This window comes from Tachysurus vachellii, chromosome 3 (assembly GCF_030014155.1).
Source record: "Tachysurus vachellii isolate PV-2020 chromosome 3, HZAU_Pvac_v1, whole genome shotgun sequence".
Classification (NCBI taxonomy): domain Eukaryota; kingdom Metazoa; phylum Chordata; class Actinopteri; order Siluriformes; family Bagridae; genus Tachysurus; species Tachysurus vachellii.
Window position 1 is genome coordinate 36,620,946 of NC_083462.1, and position 17,199 is coordinate 36,638,144.

Consider the following 17,199-nt stretch of genomic DNA (forward strand, 5'->3'; position numbering starts at 1 on the left):
TTTGAATGTAATTATGTTGAATGTTGAATGCAAGGGAATGTCCTAAGAAACGCGACGAAGAAACTGCATGACAATCAGCATCTCAGGTCGGGGTTGAGGAGGTCAGTCCTGAAGGGATGGGTGAGTCAAAATCTTTGATGCTTTGCAATGAAGAAACGCTTCAGCTAACTTCTGATTCTGACTTAAATGTTTTGAGAAAAAAAAAAAAAAAAAAAAAAAAGTTTTGAATGCGATTTTCTTGAGAAGAAACATACTCCACAAGGCACACATGCAAAGTACAGTTTAGATGCCTATAAGCACATGCCAGTGCACACATTAAATGTAAAAGGGACAGACATTGTGTTTTTAGTAGCTTCTGGTGCAGGAAACTCTGTGATCAAAGTACATGAGTTGAGTGAGAGGCCAAAAATGAGTGGGAGATCCCTGAATTCAGTTGGAGCATCTGGGATTATCGTGAAAGAAAAATTTACAGCACCCTTAAGGTGTGTTGGGGTTAACCAACAGCCATTCACATTTTCTTTTCTGCTATCTGAATGCTGCCCTATTAATCTGATGGGCAGGGATTTGATTTGCAAATTGGGAATAAACCTAATTAGCAACCAAAATGGATTGAAAGTGTGTACAAGTCAAACAGGTGAATTTCAGGGCATTAAGTGGGACCCCAGACTTCTGTTGTATGTGTATGAGTGGGAACTCAGCACCTCTGCTGTGAATTCAGTGAATCAAGCACTCACAGATAAGGCCTGTGATATTACTAACCCTACTCGCACACAATACATGGACACACATGATCTGCACTGCACAGCACACACACACATAGGGCCAGATGTAGGTTATGAACAAGAGTGGTCTGAAAAACAAAAAGAAGCTGAGGAGTTGTTGTTGAAGAATTTGTATTGGGACAATCACAGATGTACTGCAGAAGTGAGTCTGTCTAAAATACATGTAAAGCCGGGGAAGGCCCATCCGTTCACTATAGAGAATTCCCACCCACATGTGTCTCTAGCTAAAGGTGAAACAGAGAAGTGGGAAGATTTAGGAAAATGGACATTAAAGTGTGTTGAAGCTGGTGATTGGAAGCCCAGTACAGATCCCACAGTGTTGTACAGTGAGAAAACTAAAGACTATTGCATGCCCTTGAACTGGATGGCTTTTGTTGACAGAACAGTTGAGATAATGCCACAGGCAGACACAGATGTACTGAAAACAATGTGGCAGATGACACACATTTCTGGGGAAGACCCCCGATTACAAGCAGTTCCCAGAGAACTTTGGGCAACAGGGAAATATGATGTATGTCTAATCAAAAATTGTGCACCGGTGCAGATAACACCTAAATCAGATTACAGACCTTGCAAAACACAGTACCCCTTAAAGCCAGAGGCCATTAAGGGTATCACACCGGTATTTAATTCACTGCGGGAGGCTGGTGTGATTGTGCCATGTGAAACCTCTCCAGTAAGAACACCTATCTTCCCTGTGAAAAAAATTAGGCCTCTGGGAGAACCAGAGGAGTGGCGCTTTGTCCAAGATAGTAGTGAATGATGCAGTAATTTCAAGAGCTCCAAATGTGCCAAACCCTTACACAATCTTGTCTCAGATTCCACCAGACAGCAAGTGGTTTTCTGTAGTAGACATAGCTAATGCTTTTTTCAGTGTACCAGTTCATCCAGACAGCCAGTTTTGGTTTGCATTTTCCTTCAATGGAAAACCGTACACTTTTACCAGATTGTGTCAGGGGTATTGTGAATCTCCTTCTATCTACAACGAAGCGCTTAAGAACAGTCTAGAATCTCTGACTCTGACCCCAGGGTCAGCAATTCTTCAATACATGGACGACTGCATGATTGCAGCGCCATCCAAAGACCAATGTGAAAAAGACACTGTTGCGTTGCTTTGTCATTTAGCAAAGGAAGGTCACAAGGTGAGCTTATCAAAGCTGCAGTTTGTACAACAACAAGTAAAATTCTTGGGACATCTGATATCAGATGACAGGCAGAGACGCAATGCGAGTCGCATTCTACCAAGCAAGCACCACGTCTGAACGAACCCACGTTTACCAGAACTCTACTGGTTAGTAAGTACGTATTATTAACGTTACAACCCGAAGTAAAAAGCTGAAGAAACCCTAAACGTTAACGGAAAAGACCCGCGAACCCGAGTGACTGAGGGAGAGACAGAGAGCTGTTCTGTATGTGACTGTGAGTGAGCAGAGCGAGACACAGCAAGACAATACATCTGTATGTGTGTAGGGGAGGGGCGCTGTGACTAGCCTATCACTGTAGGGGAGGGGCGCTGTGACTAGCCTATCACAGAACGCTGACACAATCAGCTACCCAATGATGATTTTCATTCAATCCGAGCACAGATATTGACTCGTATTACTCGTATAATACTCGTACTCGGCAGAAGTGCTTTATCCGTACCGGATACTCGTTTCAGCCGAGTATCCGGCTCATCTCTAATTTTTAGGCATGTGTTCTTATTGCAGGACCTTCATACCCAACTATGCAGTACTCGAAGCGCCCTTGAGCACAATTGTTCATGGGAAAGGCCTACAGGCCCACAGTGCACTGATTTGGACACCAGAGGCAGAAAAAGCCTTTGTAGATTTAAAAATGGCTCTACAAACCACCCCAACATTAGGGATTCCAGACCCAGATAAGCCATTTGTGCAAACAGTGGATGAGAAAAATGGATGTATGACATCAGTGTTACTACAAAATCATGGGGGGAAATTAAGACCAGTAGCCTATTTCTCAGCTAAATTGGCTCCAGTAGTGGCAGGCCTGCCTATGTGTTTAAGAGCAATAGCAGCAACTGAAAAAGCAGTCAATGCTTCTAGGGATATTGTGGGGTACAGTGATCTAACTCTTTTAGTACCACATGCAGTGTCACTTCTCCTGGAACAGAAAACAGCACATATGTCTGCAGCACGGTGGCTGAGATATCACACTATTTTGCTTGACATGCCAAATGTAAAAGTAAAACACTGTACTATACTAAACCCTGTGACTCTTCTCCCTACAGAAGCAGATGGAGAACCACACAATTGTGTTGCAGTTGTAAATGACATTTGCAGTCCTAGGTCTGATTTGCAGGAGACGCCGTTGCAGAATCCAGATCTTGAGCTTTTTGTGGATGGATCAGCCTTCAGAGATCAGAAAACAGGCCGCAACTGCGTGGGGTATGCAGTAGTTACACAACACGAAATACTTAAAGCAGAACCATTACCAGAGCATCTCTCTGCACAGGCAGCCTAGTTGGTTGCTTTAACAGCAGCTTGCAAGTTGGCAAAAGACAAGACTGTCACTATTTATACTGACAGTAGGTAAGCATTTGGAGTGGTTCATGATTTTGGTACTTTGTGGAAACATAGAGGTTTCCTGACTTCATTTGGGAAAGCGATCACGCACAATGGCCTGATTTCTGAGCTCCTGGATGCAATCCTACTTCCAAAATCCATTGCTGTATGTAAGTGTGAAGCACACACTGGGAGAACTGATCCTATTTCACAGGGTATTTCACAGGGAAAATTTCTGTGAATGCTGAAACTTTGTGTATGTTGAAAATATGTACTCCCACAGCTGATCTCAAAGATCTTCAGTCACAATCTACAGTTGAAGAGAGAGCCACTTGGAGGAAAACAGGAGGTGTGGTAAGAGATGGGGTTTGGTACGGCCCAGATGACAAACCATTCCTGCCAAAGAAACTGTTTCCATTCTATGTTAAATTGGCACATGGGCAAGACCATGCATCAAAAGGGGGGATGTGTAACAGTGTCTCTAGATACTGGCACACTAAGGGCTTTGCAAACTATTCTCAGAACTTTTGTGAAAAGTGTATAGTGTGTGCAACAAACAATACTGGCCGAGGCGTTAAAGTCTCCCAAAGCACCCATCCTCTGCCACAGCGACCATTTGAACACCTACAGATGGACTTCATTGAACTGACACCCAGCAAAGGGAAAAAATACTGTCTGGTGATAGTGGATATCTTCTCTAAGTGGGTGGAAGCTTTCCCCACTTCCAAACAGGATGCAAGTGCGGTAGCTAAAGCACTCCTGTCTGAAATTATCCCTCGTTGGGGAATCCCTGACAAAATCAGTAGTGACAATGGAACTCCCTTTGTAAACCAAGCACTTTGACGGGTGGGAGAGTACGTAGGTATAGATCTCAGACAACACTGTGCATACCACCCTGCCAGCGGAGGGGCAGTAGAGCGAGAAAATGGAACAATGAAGAACAAATTGGCCAAATGCTGTGATGAAACAGGCCTATCATGGGTAAATGCCCTCCCAATCGTGTTATTATACATGAGAACAAGAACCAGGGGGAGAGTGAATTTAAGCCCGTTTGAGATACTGTTTGGCAGAACCCAAAATACAGAAATTGAGCCTAGACACACACCCAGATTAACCACGAGCCAGTGTGAAGATGAAATGCTGTGTTATTGTGAAAACTTCCTCTATTTTGTCTCAAATCCATAAACAGGTGAAGGAAGCACTGCCCAAGGTGATGCAAACAGATCTACACAATCTGAAACCAGGTGACTGGGTGGTGGTGAAAGATGAATACGGACAGTAGAGACTTTTGACTTGTAGAAAAGTTACAATGAGATTGATGTTTAATGCTTTGCCTTTAACTGCATTTCTGCTTGGGTTCTGTCCCCACAAAAACAGTGTATTGTCCACTGAAGTTCATGTATTTTATGACGTGTTCATGAAAACCTTACAAGGGAAATGATATGCTTATGTGAGATTATACATGATTAAACTTAGCCTAAGCCATATGAGAATATATTCATAACTGATTAAGTGATACTGATTAAGCAAATGATTAATAATACTGTGGATCAAGTAGTTGATTATTAGTAATAGCATATATTATTTAGAGTGTAGATTTGGTTACAGATTAATGATTATTGAAATTTTGTGTATTGTCCCAGGGACAAAAGGGAGGAATTGTGGTGGAAATTTCTAATCTTAAAATGTTCATAAGGCTTTGTCCTTTGCTTATACCCTGTGTGCGTCATGACCAGAGACTGACATTGTCATCAGCAGGTTTTGGTAAGATTATGACAAGGGCAGTAGGGACTGGGGACGAGTTGTCCATAAACAATGTCCAATAGATCCTCTAGAAGACCTTGGCCTGGTCAGATTAGCTTGGTCAGGAGATGCATGAGGTAATTTTGAGCCAATGATTGATGATGTTTTGCTTTTACATATCTTCTGTTCTCTTGAGTTCTGTTTATAAAACCTTGATGTAATCAATGATCTTGGCCCTTCATCCCTCATGCTACATGTGGAGTGTTGGGTCCTGCCGCACAGCTGAGCACAATAAATTGTGTAACCTTTTTACTCTTGCTCGTGTCTACCAGTGTTATACTTTATTCTTTAAATCTCTCTAACCTCGGAACTTCCACAACATACTGTACTTCTCTCAGGTTCTCTAAGTAATGTCTGTGGTGTTTCTGCTCTATTCGTTTGTGTTTTATTCCATAAAATAATAAACCAGATTATTTAATAGTATAAAACTTTCTGGGTTTTTTTTCTTCTTCTTTTTTCAGTTTTACAGTAGATACAATATTTGTCTCTTTGATGGATCTTTACTGTGAGATGAATTGTCCATGATGGAGAGCAGGAATGTTGAATCAACACAATGGGATAATCTTCAGTGTTACAGCAGCATGTGATAGCAACACAAACTTTAAGGAGTAGATGGAGTTTTAACAGTATATATTAATAACTGCATATCAAGATGCAGGCCAAACTGAAACCATAGCTGCCTCGAGATGTCCACTCACTGTGAACAATCCATAATGATGCTTTAAGATATAAAGACACTGCATCTTACAGACTGGCCAGAAACATCCAGTTATCAGGTAAGCATGAAACATGAGTTATCAGGTAAGCTAAGACACTGTATGGACTGAAGCTGAAACAGATTAACATCCATTACACAGACAACAAAGACTCACCATTTTGTGGTGAGGTTTTCAGGACATTATAGAATACAAGCCCCCTCCAGAGTCTACAACCTCTCCATCAATGATGACAAGCAATAGAATGTAATCAAAACCATAGATGGTAATAAACTTCAGGAAGGCCAACACCCACAGATAATTTATGGTAGTATTAATAGGGTCAGCAGCATTAAGTTCCTGTATGTATACCTGGTGGATGACCCATGGCTATTGTCAAGAAGTAAGAGCTGTGTGTCTTTTGCTTTATATTTTGAGCAGTACAATGTATCTATTATTTTTTATTTGTTTAGATATAAAGGGGGGCACGGTGGCTTAGTAGTTAGCACGTTCGCCTCACACCTCCAGGGTTGGTGGTTTGATTCCCACCTCCGCCTTGTGTGTGTGGAGTTTGCATGTTCTCCCCGTGCCTCGGGGGTTTCCTCCGGGTACTCCGGTTTCCTCCCCCGGTCCAAAGACATGCATGGTAGGTTGATTGGCATCTCTGGAAAATTGTCCGTAGTGTGTGATTGCGTGAGTGAATGAGAGTGTGTGTGTGCCCTGCGAAGGGTTGGCACTACGTCCAGGGTGTATCCTTGATGCCCTATGACGCCTGAAATAAGCACAGGCTCCCCGTGACCCGAGGTAGTTCGGATAAGTGGTAGAAAATTAATGAATGAATGTTTAAATATATTATAATTATTTTATTTTGAACATAATCTATATTTGGGAAATGTTTTTTGTTTGCTTGAAAGGCATTCATGTGATAATAGTCTAGTTGTGATATAATCTAAAGTGTGAGCCTGCCTGAGAAAACCAAGCTAAGGTCATTTTTTGGCCGTTTAGGTTTTTTTAGGGCTCTGTAAACAATAGATTTATTCGACAATAAAGAGTTTTAAAATGTATTTAAAATAGTGTGTTCATCTTGTCAGAAGTTGAGCTACAAAACAGATAAGATGTTCCTGAAATGTTGGTGATAACACAAAAAATATCTGCTCTGAATTAAGAAGTCACAATATCTGCCTTGCCTTCACTGACCCTATTGTTGTTATTGTGATTTAATATTATGGTCTGTTTATATTTTCATATGACAGGAAATAGGTTCCTGAAACGAATGATATAAGAATCTTCAGGTGTTTCTGTGTCTAAAATGAATACAGAGACAATCAAAGTCAATGTATACAAGCCAAGTTCATGTATATTTGTGCAGAAATATAAAGTGTAGTGTCTATAAAATCACTAATTTCAGTATTTTTCATGTTATAAATAAAAGTTTTAGTATTATATACAGATAGTTTAGTTTTTATTCTATCATTTACAGTAATAATCACTAATTGCATATTTATGTCATTTTTATGGTCATGAATTCTTTGAAGCTCTAAATTAGATCACGTGACTTTAGCCAGGGTTTCACAGGTGGGGTCACAAATGATTCTCTGGCATTATACTAAATGTGTTACCTGAATAAAATGCTGGAAGCAAAACTGAAAGAGACATTTGTCAATAAAGCTGTCAACAAAGTGTCCATCTTCTTTAAGTTGTTCAAAATGATCCATCCAAATCTGTATGCACTGGCTTCTGGCTATGTAGTGTGCCTCCACAGTAAAATCAGGATCTCTCTATTTGTGTTAGCACAATGAAATTAATACTCTATAATGTTATCCATGACCATACAGCAAGATCTAAAATCGAAAGATTAAAGGTCAAGATCGAATATCAGTAAGTGGAAGAAATGATGTCAGAATGATAAAATATATGGTGCATTATATTATGAAGCAATAGGATAGAATCACAAGAATTGCAAAGAAAAAAGACTGAATTATGAGATGTAAAGTCAGAATTATCTTTTATTATTATTATTATTATTATTATTATTATTATTATTATTATTATTATTATTATTATTATCATTACTATTATTAATATTATATTATATATATTTTTAAACGAGGCAGAAACAAGCTTCCATAGAAATTTTACAATAAAGGAAAACTTTAGGTTTTAAAGATTAAAGATTTTAAAAATATATTTCTTCTTTTTCTATTTTAATGGTGAACATTTTGTCTGTAACAGAGTGGTACAAAAAAGCTCCCTTTTCCTGAATAAAAAGAATAATATGAATAAGGATTTTGTGTCTGAGGTGGGAAAATATGGTAATCTGGGTGGAGTAACATATCTTTAAGTTTGCTCTTAATAAAGATTTTGAAGATTACAAAGTGAAAATGTCACGTTTTGTAGAATGACACGTGAATTTTGTAACCTGGAAGTATGTAAACGTGACACTTCAGTATAAAAGGAGGATAAATGTTCAGACAGTTACAGAAGAATATGTGTTTAACAGATTAGACACATTACTTAATGTCATAACATCGTTTTACCAGCAGATGGCGGAAAGGATTGGTGTTGTTTTTTTATGTACAATTTCTTTTACAGTTAGTGACATGTATTTATGATTACTGTGTTCACATTTACAAACCTCTTCACACAGTTAGAACAACAACAGTCTATGTGACTGAATCTCCTTTCACTGCTTTGTATTATGGAAAAGCATTAAATAAACTCAGCTTTCCAACTTCATGAATTCTTCTACTGTTCATCAAAACTTCAACAAATCTGTGTATCTACAGAACATTTTTCACCTTTACATACTGTTTTATAAACTAATCAATATACTGTAATTAAAAAAGGCCAAACAAATTATCTTTATTATAATAAAATATATTTATTCAAAGTTTTAATAAAATAAATAAACCAACAGACTAAAAATAATGTAATTAATAAAGTATATTAAGTGTATTATAAATGTATTAATTATATATAAAGATAAACATGCAACTGAAGTAAATGAATGTATTAAAGTGTGTTAAAAATAATAATAATAATAATAATAATAATAATAATAATAATAATAATAATAATAATAATAATAATAATAATAAATATAGCTGCAAGCAGCGATACCGGGGTCAAGCTGATCAGATGCGCTCAGAACATGTCGCTGATGAACCATACCAAGTTTCGTAGCGATATGGCATTGTATTGGTAAAATACTGAACTTAACATGAAAATTCAAAATGTGTGTGTGTAAGTGTGTGTAGGTGTGAGTGTGTGTGTAAGTGTGAGTGTGTGTTAGTGTGTGTGTAAGTGTGTGAGTGTGTGTGTAAGTGTGAGTGTGTGTGTAAGTGTGAGTGTGAGTAAGTGTGCGAGTGTGAGTGTGTAAGTGTGAGTGTGTGCGAGTAAGTGTGAGTGAGTGTGTGTATGTGAGTGTGCGAGTGAGTATGTGAGTGTGCGAGTGTGAGTAAGTGTGCGAGTGTGAATGTGTGTGTGTGTGTGTGTAAATGTGTGTGTGTGTGTTCCACGTATGTGAAAACATACTTGGCAATAAAGTGTGCGTGTGAGTGTGTCTGTGTGAGTGTGAGTGTGAGTGTGCATGTGTGTGTGTCTGTGTGTCCGTGAGTGTGTCTGTGTGTGTGTGTGTGTGTGTGTGTGTGTGTAAATGTGTGTGTATGTGAGTATGTGTGTGAGTATGTGAGTGTGCGAGTGAATATGTGAGTGTGCGAGTGTGGAAACTTGGTATGTTTCATCAGCGACATGTTCTGAGCGCATCTGATCGGCTTGACCCCGTGTGTGTGTGTGTGTGTGTGTGTGTGTGTCTGTGTGTGTGTGAGTGTGTGTGAGTGTGTGAGTGTGAGTGTGTGAGTGTGAGTGTGTATGTGTGTCAATGTGTGTGTCAGTGTGTGTGTGTGTGTTCCTCGTATGTGAAAACATACTTGACAATAAAGTGTGTGTGTGTGTGTGTGTGTGTGAGTGTGTGTGTGTGAGAGAGTGTGTGTGTGTGTGTGTGTGTGAGAGTGTGTGTGTGTGAGAGAGTGTGTGTGTGTGTAAATGTGTGTGTATGTGAGTGTGTGTGTGAGTATGTGAGTGTGCGAGTGTGTGTGTAAATGTGTGTGTAAGTGTGTGTTCCTCGTCTGTGTGAGTGTGTGTGTCTGTGTGTGTGTGTGAGTGTCTGTGTGTGTGTGTGAGAGGGTGTGTCTGAGTGTGTGTGTGAGTGTCTGTGTGTGTGTGTGTGTGTGTGTGTGAGTGTCTGTGTGTGTGTAAATGTGTGTGTGTGAGTGTGTGTGTGAGTATGTGAGTGTGCGAGTGTGTGTGTAAATGTGTGTGTAAGTGTGTGTTCCTCGTCTGTGTGAGTGTGTGTGTCTGTGTGAGTGTGAGTGTCTGTGTGTGTGTGTGTGTGTGTGTGTGTGTGTGTGTGTGTGTGTGAGTGTCTGTGTGTGTGTGTGAGAGGGTGTGTGTGTGTGTGTCTGAGAGTGTGTGTGAGTGTCTGTGTGTGTGTGTGTGTGTGTGAGTGTCTGTGTGTGTGTGTGTGAGAGGGTGTGTGTGTGTGTGAGTGTGAGTGTGTGTGTGTGTGTGAGTGCGTGTGTGTGTGTCTGTGTGAGTGTGTGTGTGAGTGTGTGTGAGTGTGAGTGTCTGTGTGTGTCTGTGTGTGTTTGTCTGTGTGTGTGTGAGAGTGTGTGTGTGTGAGTATGTGAGTGTGCGAGTGTGAGTATGTTTTCGATTGTGTGTAAGTGTGTGTAAATGTGTGTGTAAGTGTATGTGTGTGTCTGTGTGTGTGTGAGTGTGTCTGTGTGAGTGTGTGTGTGTGTGTGAGTGCGTGTGTGTGTGTCTGTGTGAGTGTCTGTGTGAGTGTGTGTGTGAGTGTGTGTGAGTGTGAGTGTCTGTGTGTGTCTGTGTGTGTTTGTCTGTGTGTGTGAGAGTGTGTGTGTGTGAGTATGTGAGTGTGCGAGTGTGAGTATGTTTTCGATTGTGTGTAATTGTGTGTGTAAATGTGTGTGTAAGTGTATGTGTGTGTGAGTGTGTGTGTCTGTGTCTGTGTCTGTGTGAGTGTGTGTGAGAGTGTGTGTGAGAGTGTGTGTGAGAGAGTGTGTGTGTGTAAATGTGTGTGTATGTGAGTGTGTGTGAGTATGTGAGTGTGCGAGTGTGTGTGTAAGTGTGTGTGTTCCTTGTCTGTGAGAGTGTGTGTGTCTGTGTGAGTGTGAGTGTCTGTGTGTGTGTGTATGTGTGTCTGTGTGTGTGTGTGAGTGTGTGTGTGAGTGTCTGTGTGTGTCTGTGTGTCTGTGTGTGTGTGAGTGTGTGTGTGAGTGTGAGTGTGAGTGCGTGTGTGAGTGTGTCTGTGTGAGTGTGTGTGTGAGTGTCTGTGTGCGTCTGTGTGTCTGTGTGTCTGTGTGTGTGAGAGAGAGTGTGTGTGTGTGAGTATGTGAGTGTGCGAGTGTGAGTAAGTGTGTGTGTGTGTAAATGTGTGTGTAAATGTGTTTGTAGTTTGTGTTTGTCCCTCATAAAGACCTTTCTGAATCTGGTTCTGATTCTGATTTTGCAAGAATTTTGCCTAAACATACTTGGCAATAAAGACCTTTGTGATTCTGATTCTGATTCTGATGTTGCAAGAATTTTGCCTTTAGGCATTACGATTCAACATAAAATTGGGTTTTTGGACTGTTGGTGTTGCTAGAGGGTTTGAGCTAGACACACCAAAGTTGCTACAGTAACTTCTAAGACTGGCCTCTACATGTGTGCCAAATTTCATAACTTTCCTACGTACGGTTCTATGGGCTGCCTTTGACTTCAATGACGGACGGAATAATAATAATAATAATAATAATAATAATAATAATAATAATAATAATAATAATAACGATAACAATAGGTGTGAAAACTAACGATAACAATAGGTGTCTACGCCCCTTCGGGGCTTGACCCCTAATAAGAAGAAGAAGAAGAAGAAGAAGAAGAAGAAGAAGAAGAAGAAGAAGAAGAAGAATTAAATGTAAATATAATCATTAGCCTAATGTTAGCTAACCTGCTAGCGACCATAGCTGTCAGTTTAAATTCCATACTAAAATCTTGAAAGGAGTTAAGATAATGAGAATTTAGTTTATTTCCACAATCTAATATTCAAGTCCATTAAAAAGTCACTTTTCACAACCCTGACTACTGGATTTACACTAAATCCTACTTAGACTAGTGATTAGTCAGATCTAGTGATAAAGGGCTTGGTGACAGATGTACTGTATGTTGTCTACCTAGAGAACTTCACTAATCATTTCATTTACACAACATCATAGTGACTATAAAGGTAGTTAGCTTGCTGAAGTCAGTTTGAACAATTATACAGGAGCATTTTTTAATAGATGTGGGTGGTGGACAGGGGCAGGAGGTTTAAGAGAATTTAATCAGGTCACTTGTACAGTTAAACTTAAACTGTTTAAATCTATCAAAACTTTTGAATATATGAATATTAATATGTTGTTAAACTACTAACCAGTCCCGAATCTGCTGCTTTCCAGATAAGATGAGAACTGGCGTTCGCTCTTATTTATTTATTTGTTTGTTTGTTTGTTTGTTTGTTTGTTTACTTACTTACTTACTTACTTACTTACTTACTTACTTACTTACTTATTTCCAACATCAAACACAAAAGTAGTTGTATTTACATTTACACATTAATTCGTCACCCAGCAGATTTCACACTAACTGTTTTAAAACACAACAAACACTTGGTGTAAAAACATCATAAATGTTTTCCATCTTATTTTCACTGTTAAAATGTACATATAAATTTTTATATATGATTCTGTTTTATTTTAATAAAAGTCTCTCTTTTGGCTACAATTCTTCTCTCCCGTATTGCACTTTTCATTAACGTCATACTCAAATTTACAAACTTTTTGTTTTTACTTTTTTGTCTCGACCTAACATTACAATTCTATTCCATTCCAAATCCTTTTCATTCCAATCCCCACTCACATCTTTGATTAAAATTTTACATTGTTTAATTATGAAAAGGCCCTAGATTTCATGATTTTCGCCTACATGACATACCCACCTAAAAAGTGATCATGAAATTGCTACTGGCTGGAACAACTGCCAAACAAACGGAGGGTGTTCCGAATAGAATGGAGAGCCATCATTGGCTTCTAAGCTGTCTATCTCAAGTGTAGTTTTCTAAGCCTCCAATGAGACGTGAGAGCCGAAAGAATGGACGGGAAGTGAACTACTGTTTACAGTTTTCGGTCAGAAACGTAATTATTGTGAGGCGAGCAAAGCGATTTGGATTAAAAGGCTTGGATATTCCATTTCCTTGGACACGGGGATTTATGAAAAATATTTGTTTTGGAAAATATTACCCCAGTGAAGAAAGGGAAGAGTTTAAAGGTAAGTAAACAAACTGAACTAGGGCCGCCTAGTTCAGGTGACTATCAACGTGATTACATTTTTATGACTGCTATAAATCATATTATGCTTTGGGCTTAATAAAATCCTGAGAGTCTAAGCTTTCAGACAATGTATAACATGACCGTATATTTCGAGGATTTAATGCTTAAAAGTTACAATGAATTTGATGCAGCCTCATCTCCTAGCGGTGGTGTGCCGCGGACGGCATGGTGACCACTTAACAATTCAAAATCTTTTCAATGTAAAAACAGATGTAAAAATTCTTAATCTCTTTCCTGACACACTTTACACATTGGACTTTGTTCCCTTTCTATCTTGGTTCAGAAATACTGCTTTATGCCTTATAAAATATTCAAATCTCTCCAGTTTCACTTCCACACACTTCTCTTTCATATTTCTGTTCTTTTTCTGCTTCCATGTTATATTTTCCTTATCCATTTCTTTGGTGTTTGAATCTTTGATTATTTTATATTTGTCCCTCAGTTCTATCTGATCATATTCCTCTTTTGTGTCTTCCATTGCATCCATAACAAACCATAAGAAACTCCTCTTTGAATTCATATAAAATGTCCCGTACTCTTGTTATCCCTGCTACCATCCACTTCTTAATAAATATTACTTTCCCTTGTTTTAAAATGTTTTTGTTTAAGAACAGAGGTTGGATATCCAAAGCAAAACAGTGGGCACAAACATGAGCAAAGACAAAGATGTTAGTAGGCTGCTGTGTTTGCTGGGAAATGGAGTTTGTGTTGTGGCTTTACCTGGTATATGTAATAAATAACACACATTATAATACAAACATAGCATTTAAGTTACAGTCACAAATATTTAGATATTGGTTTAGCAAACTCAATGAAGATTAACCAAAGGTACAAAGATCACTCCGGAGAGCAGGGGTGTAGCAGCCAATTTCAGACTTTGTATAAGATAAAATGTATGTATGCTATATTTCCTCCCAACAAAGTTTTAGACTAGTTTATCCTTAGTCTGTGTCTTATTGAACCGGTATTGATCTGTTCATTGATAGACTTCAAAGCACTTTTAAATAATACTCTGGACATGTCAGGACTCTGCTTCAACATTTCCTGCTGGAACTTTAGAGGGCCTTCATGGAGCGTGTTGTGTCATGTGTTTTACATCTGGACTCACCTGTTACTAATTGCCTGTTAATCATCATGTAACCACTTTGTTTAGCCTTGTTTCTTGTTTTTGTGTTTTTTTTTTTTTTCTTTTTTTTTTTTCCTTTTCATTATCATTGATCATTTTGTTTTGGTTATCCCTGCATTTGGGTTGTTTTTTATCCTTGCCATGTCAACTGAATCTCAGACAGGATAAGGGAATCTTCCAAATGCCGTAAATGTAGTTTATACTTTTCAGAATAAAGGCTTGAGCAGTTCTCTGCAATTGAGAAAGCTTTAATCTCTTCTAATTTCCTTAATTGTTCAAAATAAAATAATTATCAACAAATTAACAAATTAAAAATAATAGATACATTGTACTGTTCATAATATAAAGCAAAAGACACACAGCTCTTACTTCTTGACAATAGCCATGGGTCATCCACCAGGTATACATACAGGAACTTAATGCTGCTGACCTTATTAATACTACCATAAATTATCTGTGGGTGTTGGCCTTCCTGAAGTTGATTAGCATCTATGGTTTTGATTACATTCTATTGCGTGTCATCATTGATGGAGAGGTTGTAGACTCTGGAGGGGGCTTGTATTCTTTAATGTCCTGAAAACCTTACCACAATCATGGCTAGTCTTTGTTGTCTGTGTAATGGATGTTAATCTGTTTCAGCTTCAGTCCATACAGTGTCTTAGCTTACCTGATAACTCAGGGCAGGATGTTTTTGGCCAGTCTGTAAGATGCAGTGTCTTTATATCTTAAAGCATCATTATGGATTGTTCACAGTGAGTGGACATCTTGAAGCAGCTATGGTTTCAGTTTGGCATGCATCTTGATATGCAGTTATTAATATATACTGTTAAAGACTCCGTCTACTCCTTAAAGTTTGTGCTGCTATCACATGCTGCTGTAACACTGAAGATTTTCCCATTGTGTTGATTCAACATTCCTGCTCACCATCATGGACAATTCATCTCACTCAGTAAAGATCCATTAAAGAGACAAATATTGGATCTACTGTAAAACTGAAAAAAAAACTCTTAAATAATCTGGTTTATTATTTTATGGACTAAAACACAAATGAATAGAGCAGAAACACCACAGACATTACTTAGAGAACCTGAGAGAAGTACAGTGTCAGCTTGACTTGAGGAAAGACATGATGTGTAGAGAAATTATTTTCAGTGTTACACTTTTTGGTATCTGTTTGGTTTTTGGTAGTGTCAAATGTCCAAAGAATGCTTTTCCAGAACCGATCAGGCTTTGTTTTAGATTTGTTTTTTTTTTTTGTTTTTTTTTGGACAAAGTCTGGCCTTTCTATTCTTGAGGCTTAAAAAGGCTTTTTTTGAGGCTTTTTCCTTAAACAGCTGTTTCCTATTCTGATAAACATGATAAACAAAATGATGACTTCATGATGACTTTAGTGGATTCTGTACCGAGTGTTTAGGCAGCTACAGAGTTGTACATTCACCTTCACATAAACGTATGAACAACTAGGGACAATTGGACAGTTTACATTTTAAATCCATGTGCATTTGTCTTTACTCTCTTCTGTACTAATATATGCTTTATAGATATAAAACCAGTGAATAATCAAGATACTGATTATAAATCAGTTTACAAAATATTTTCTCTCTACAATGATATGCATTTAGTCTTTTTTATTTTAATTTCATTCATTTTCTCTCTCTCTCTCTCTCTCTCTCTCTCTCTCACACACACACAAACACACAGATCCTCGAGTTGGCTGGCAACGCTGCCCGTGACAACAAAAAGACCCGTATCATTCCCCGCCACCTGCAGCTCGCTGTGCGTAACGACGAGGAGCTGAACAAACTGCTCGGAGGAGTGACCATCGCTCAGGGAGGTGTACTGCCAAACATTCAGGCCGTGCTGCTGCCCAAGAAGACCGAGAAGGCCATCAAGACCAAGTAAACTCGCTCAGCGCTGCGTTTCTCACCACCCAAAAAGGCTCTTTTAAGAGCCACCCACTTTTACTGAAAAAGTGCAATTTCATCCTTGTTTTTATTAATGCTGTGAGTGTGAACTTATAAAGACAATTCCCCAAATAAGCGTTAAAATGTAACATTAATAATTACTGGTCTTGTTTAAAGACGGATGACAGACAATAATAATAATAATAATAATAATAATAATAATAATAATAATAATAATAATAATAATGAAGCCTGCTCTAAATGACAGAGACAATAGGTTGCTGACAGAAAACAAAAGCGCTGTGCTACTGAGAGCGCCAGTAAAATAGTGGCGGGCGGTTTGGGTATCAAACTGTGTCCGTGACAGAGAACCGTCCAATAGTCATCAGGTGACGTAACGCGTTCTATCCAATGGCAGACGTGTGCTTTCAATCCGCCCAATGAGAACAGGCCATCATTAGGCTTCATAAACAAAACAAATCCATCAGAGAGATAGCAGGAACATTAGGAGTGGCCAGATCAACAGTTTGGTACATTCTGAGAAAAAATTGAACGCAATGGTGAGCTCAGCAATATAAAAGGGCCTTGCCGTCAACGGAAGACAACAGTAGATGACTAAAGGCAGAAAGACTTAGGAACAAACATTAACTGAAGACAGCTGCATTTAAGGCCTGGCAAAGCATCAGAAAGGAGGAAACCCAGTCTCTGGTGATGTCCATGGGCTCCAGACTTCAGGCAGTCATTGCCTGCAAAGGATTTTCAACAAAATATTAAAAATGAACATTTTATTCATGATTATATTCATTTGTCCAATTACATTTGAGCCCCTGAAAATGTGGGGACTGTGCATAAAAATGGTTGCAATTCCTGAACCTTTTACTTGATAATTTTGTTCAACCCCTTGAATTAAAGCTGAACATCTGCTCTTCAAATGCAT

The 17,199-nt window shown here is 38.7% G+C and overlaps 2 protein-coding genes across 2 annotated transcripts in view; both read right to left on the minus strand.

Annotated features, from left to right (window-relative positions):
* LOC132843548 (histone H2AX-like) overlaps positions 1-17,199 on the minus strand; it is an 80,139-nt gene that overhangs the window by 9,015 nt on the left and 53,925 nt on the right. The window lies entirely within an intron of this gene.
* Positions 16,889-17,199, minus strand: part of LOC132843565 (histone H2B-like) — a 48,683-nt gene continuing 48,372 nt past the window's right edge. Inside the window, exon 2 of the mRNA XM_060866979.1 lies at positions 16,889-17,008. Within this exon, the coding sequence (XP_060722962.1) occupies positions 17,002-17,008 (7 nt within the window). The 3' untranslated portion in view covers positions 16,889-17,001. The remainder of the gene's footprint in view (positions 17,009-17,199) is intronic.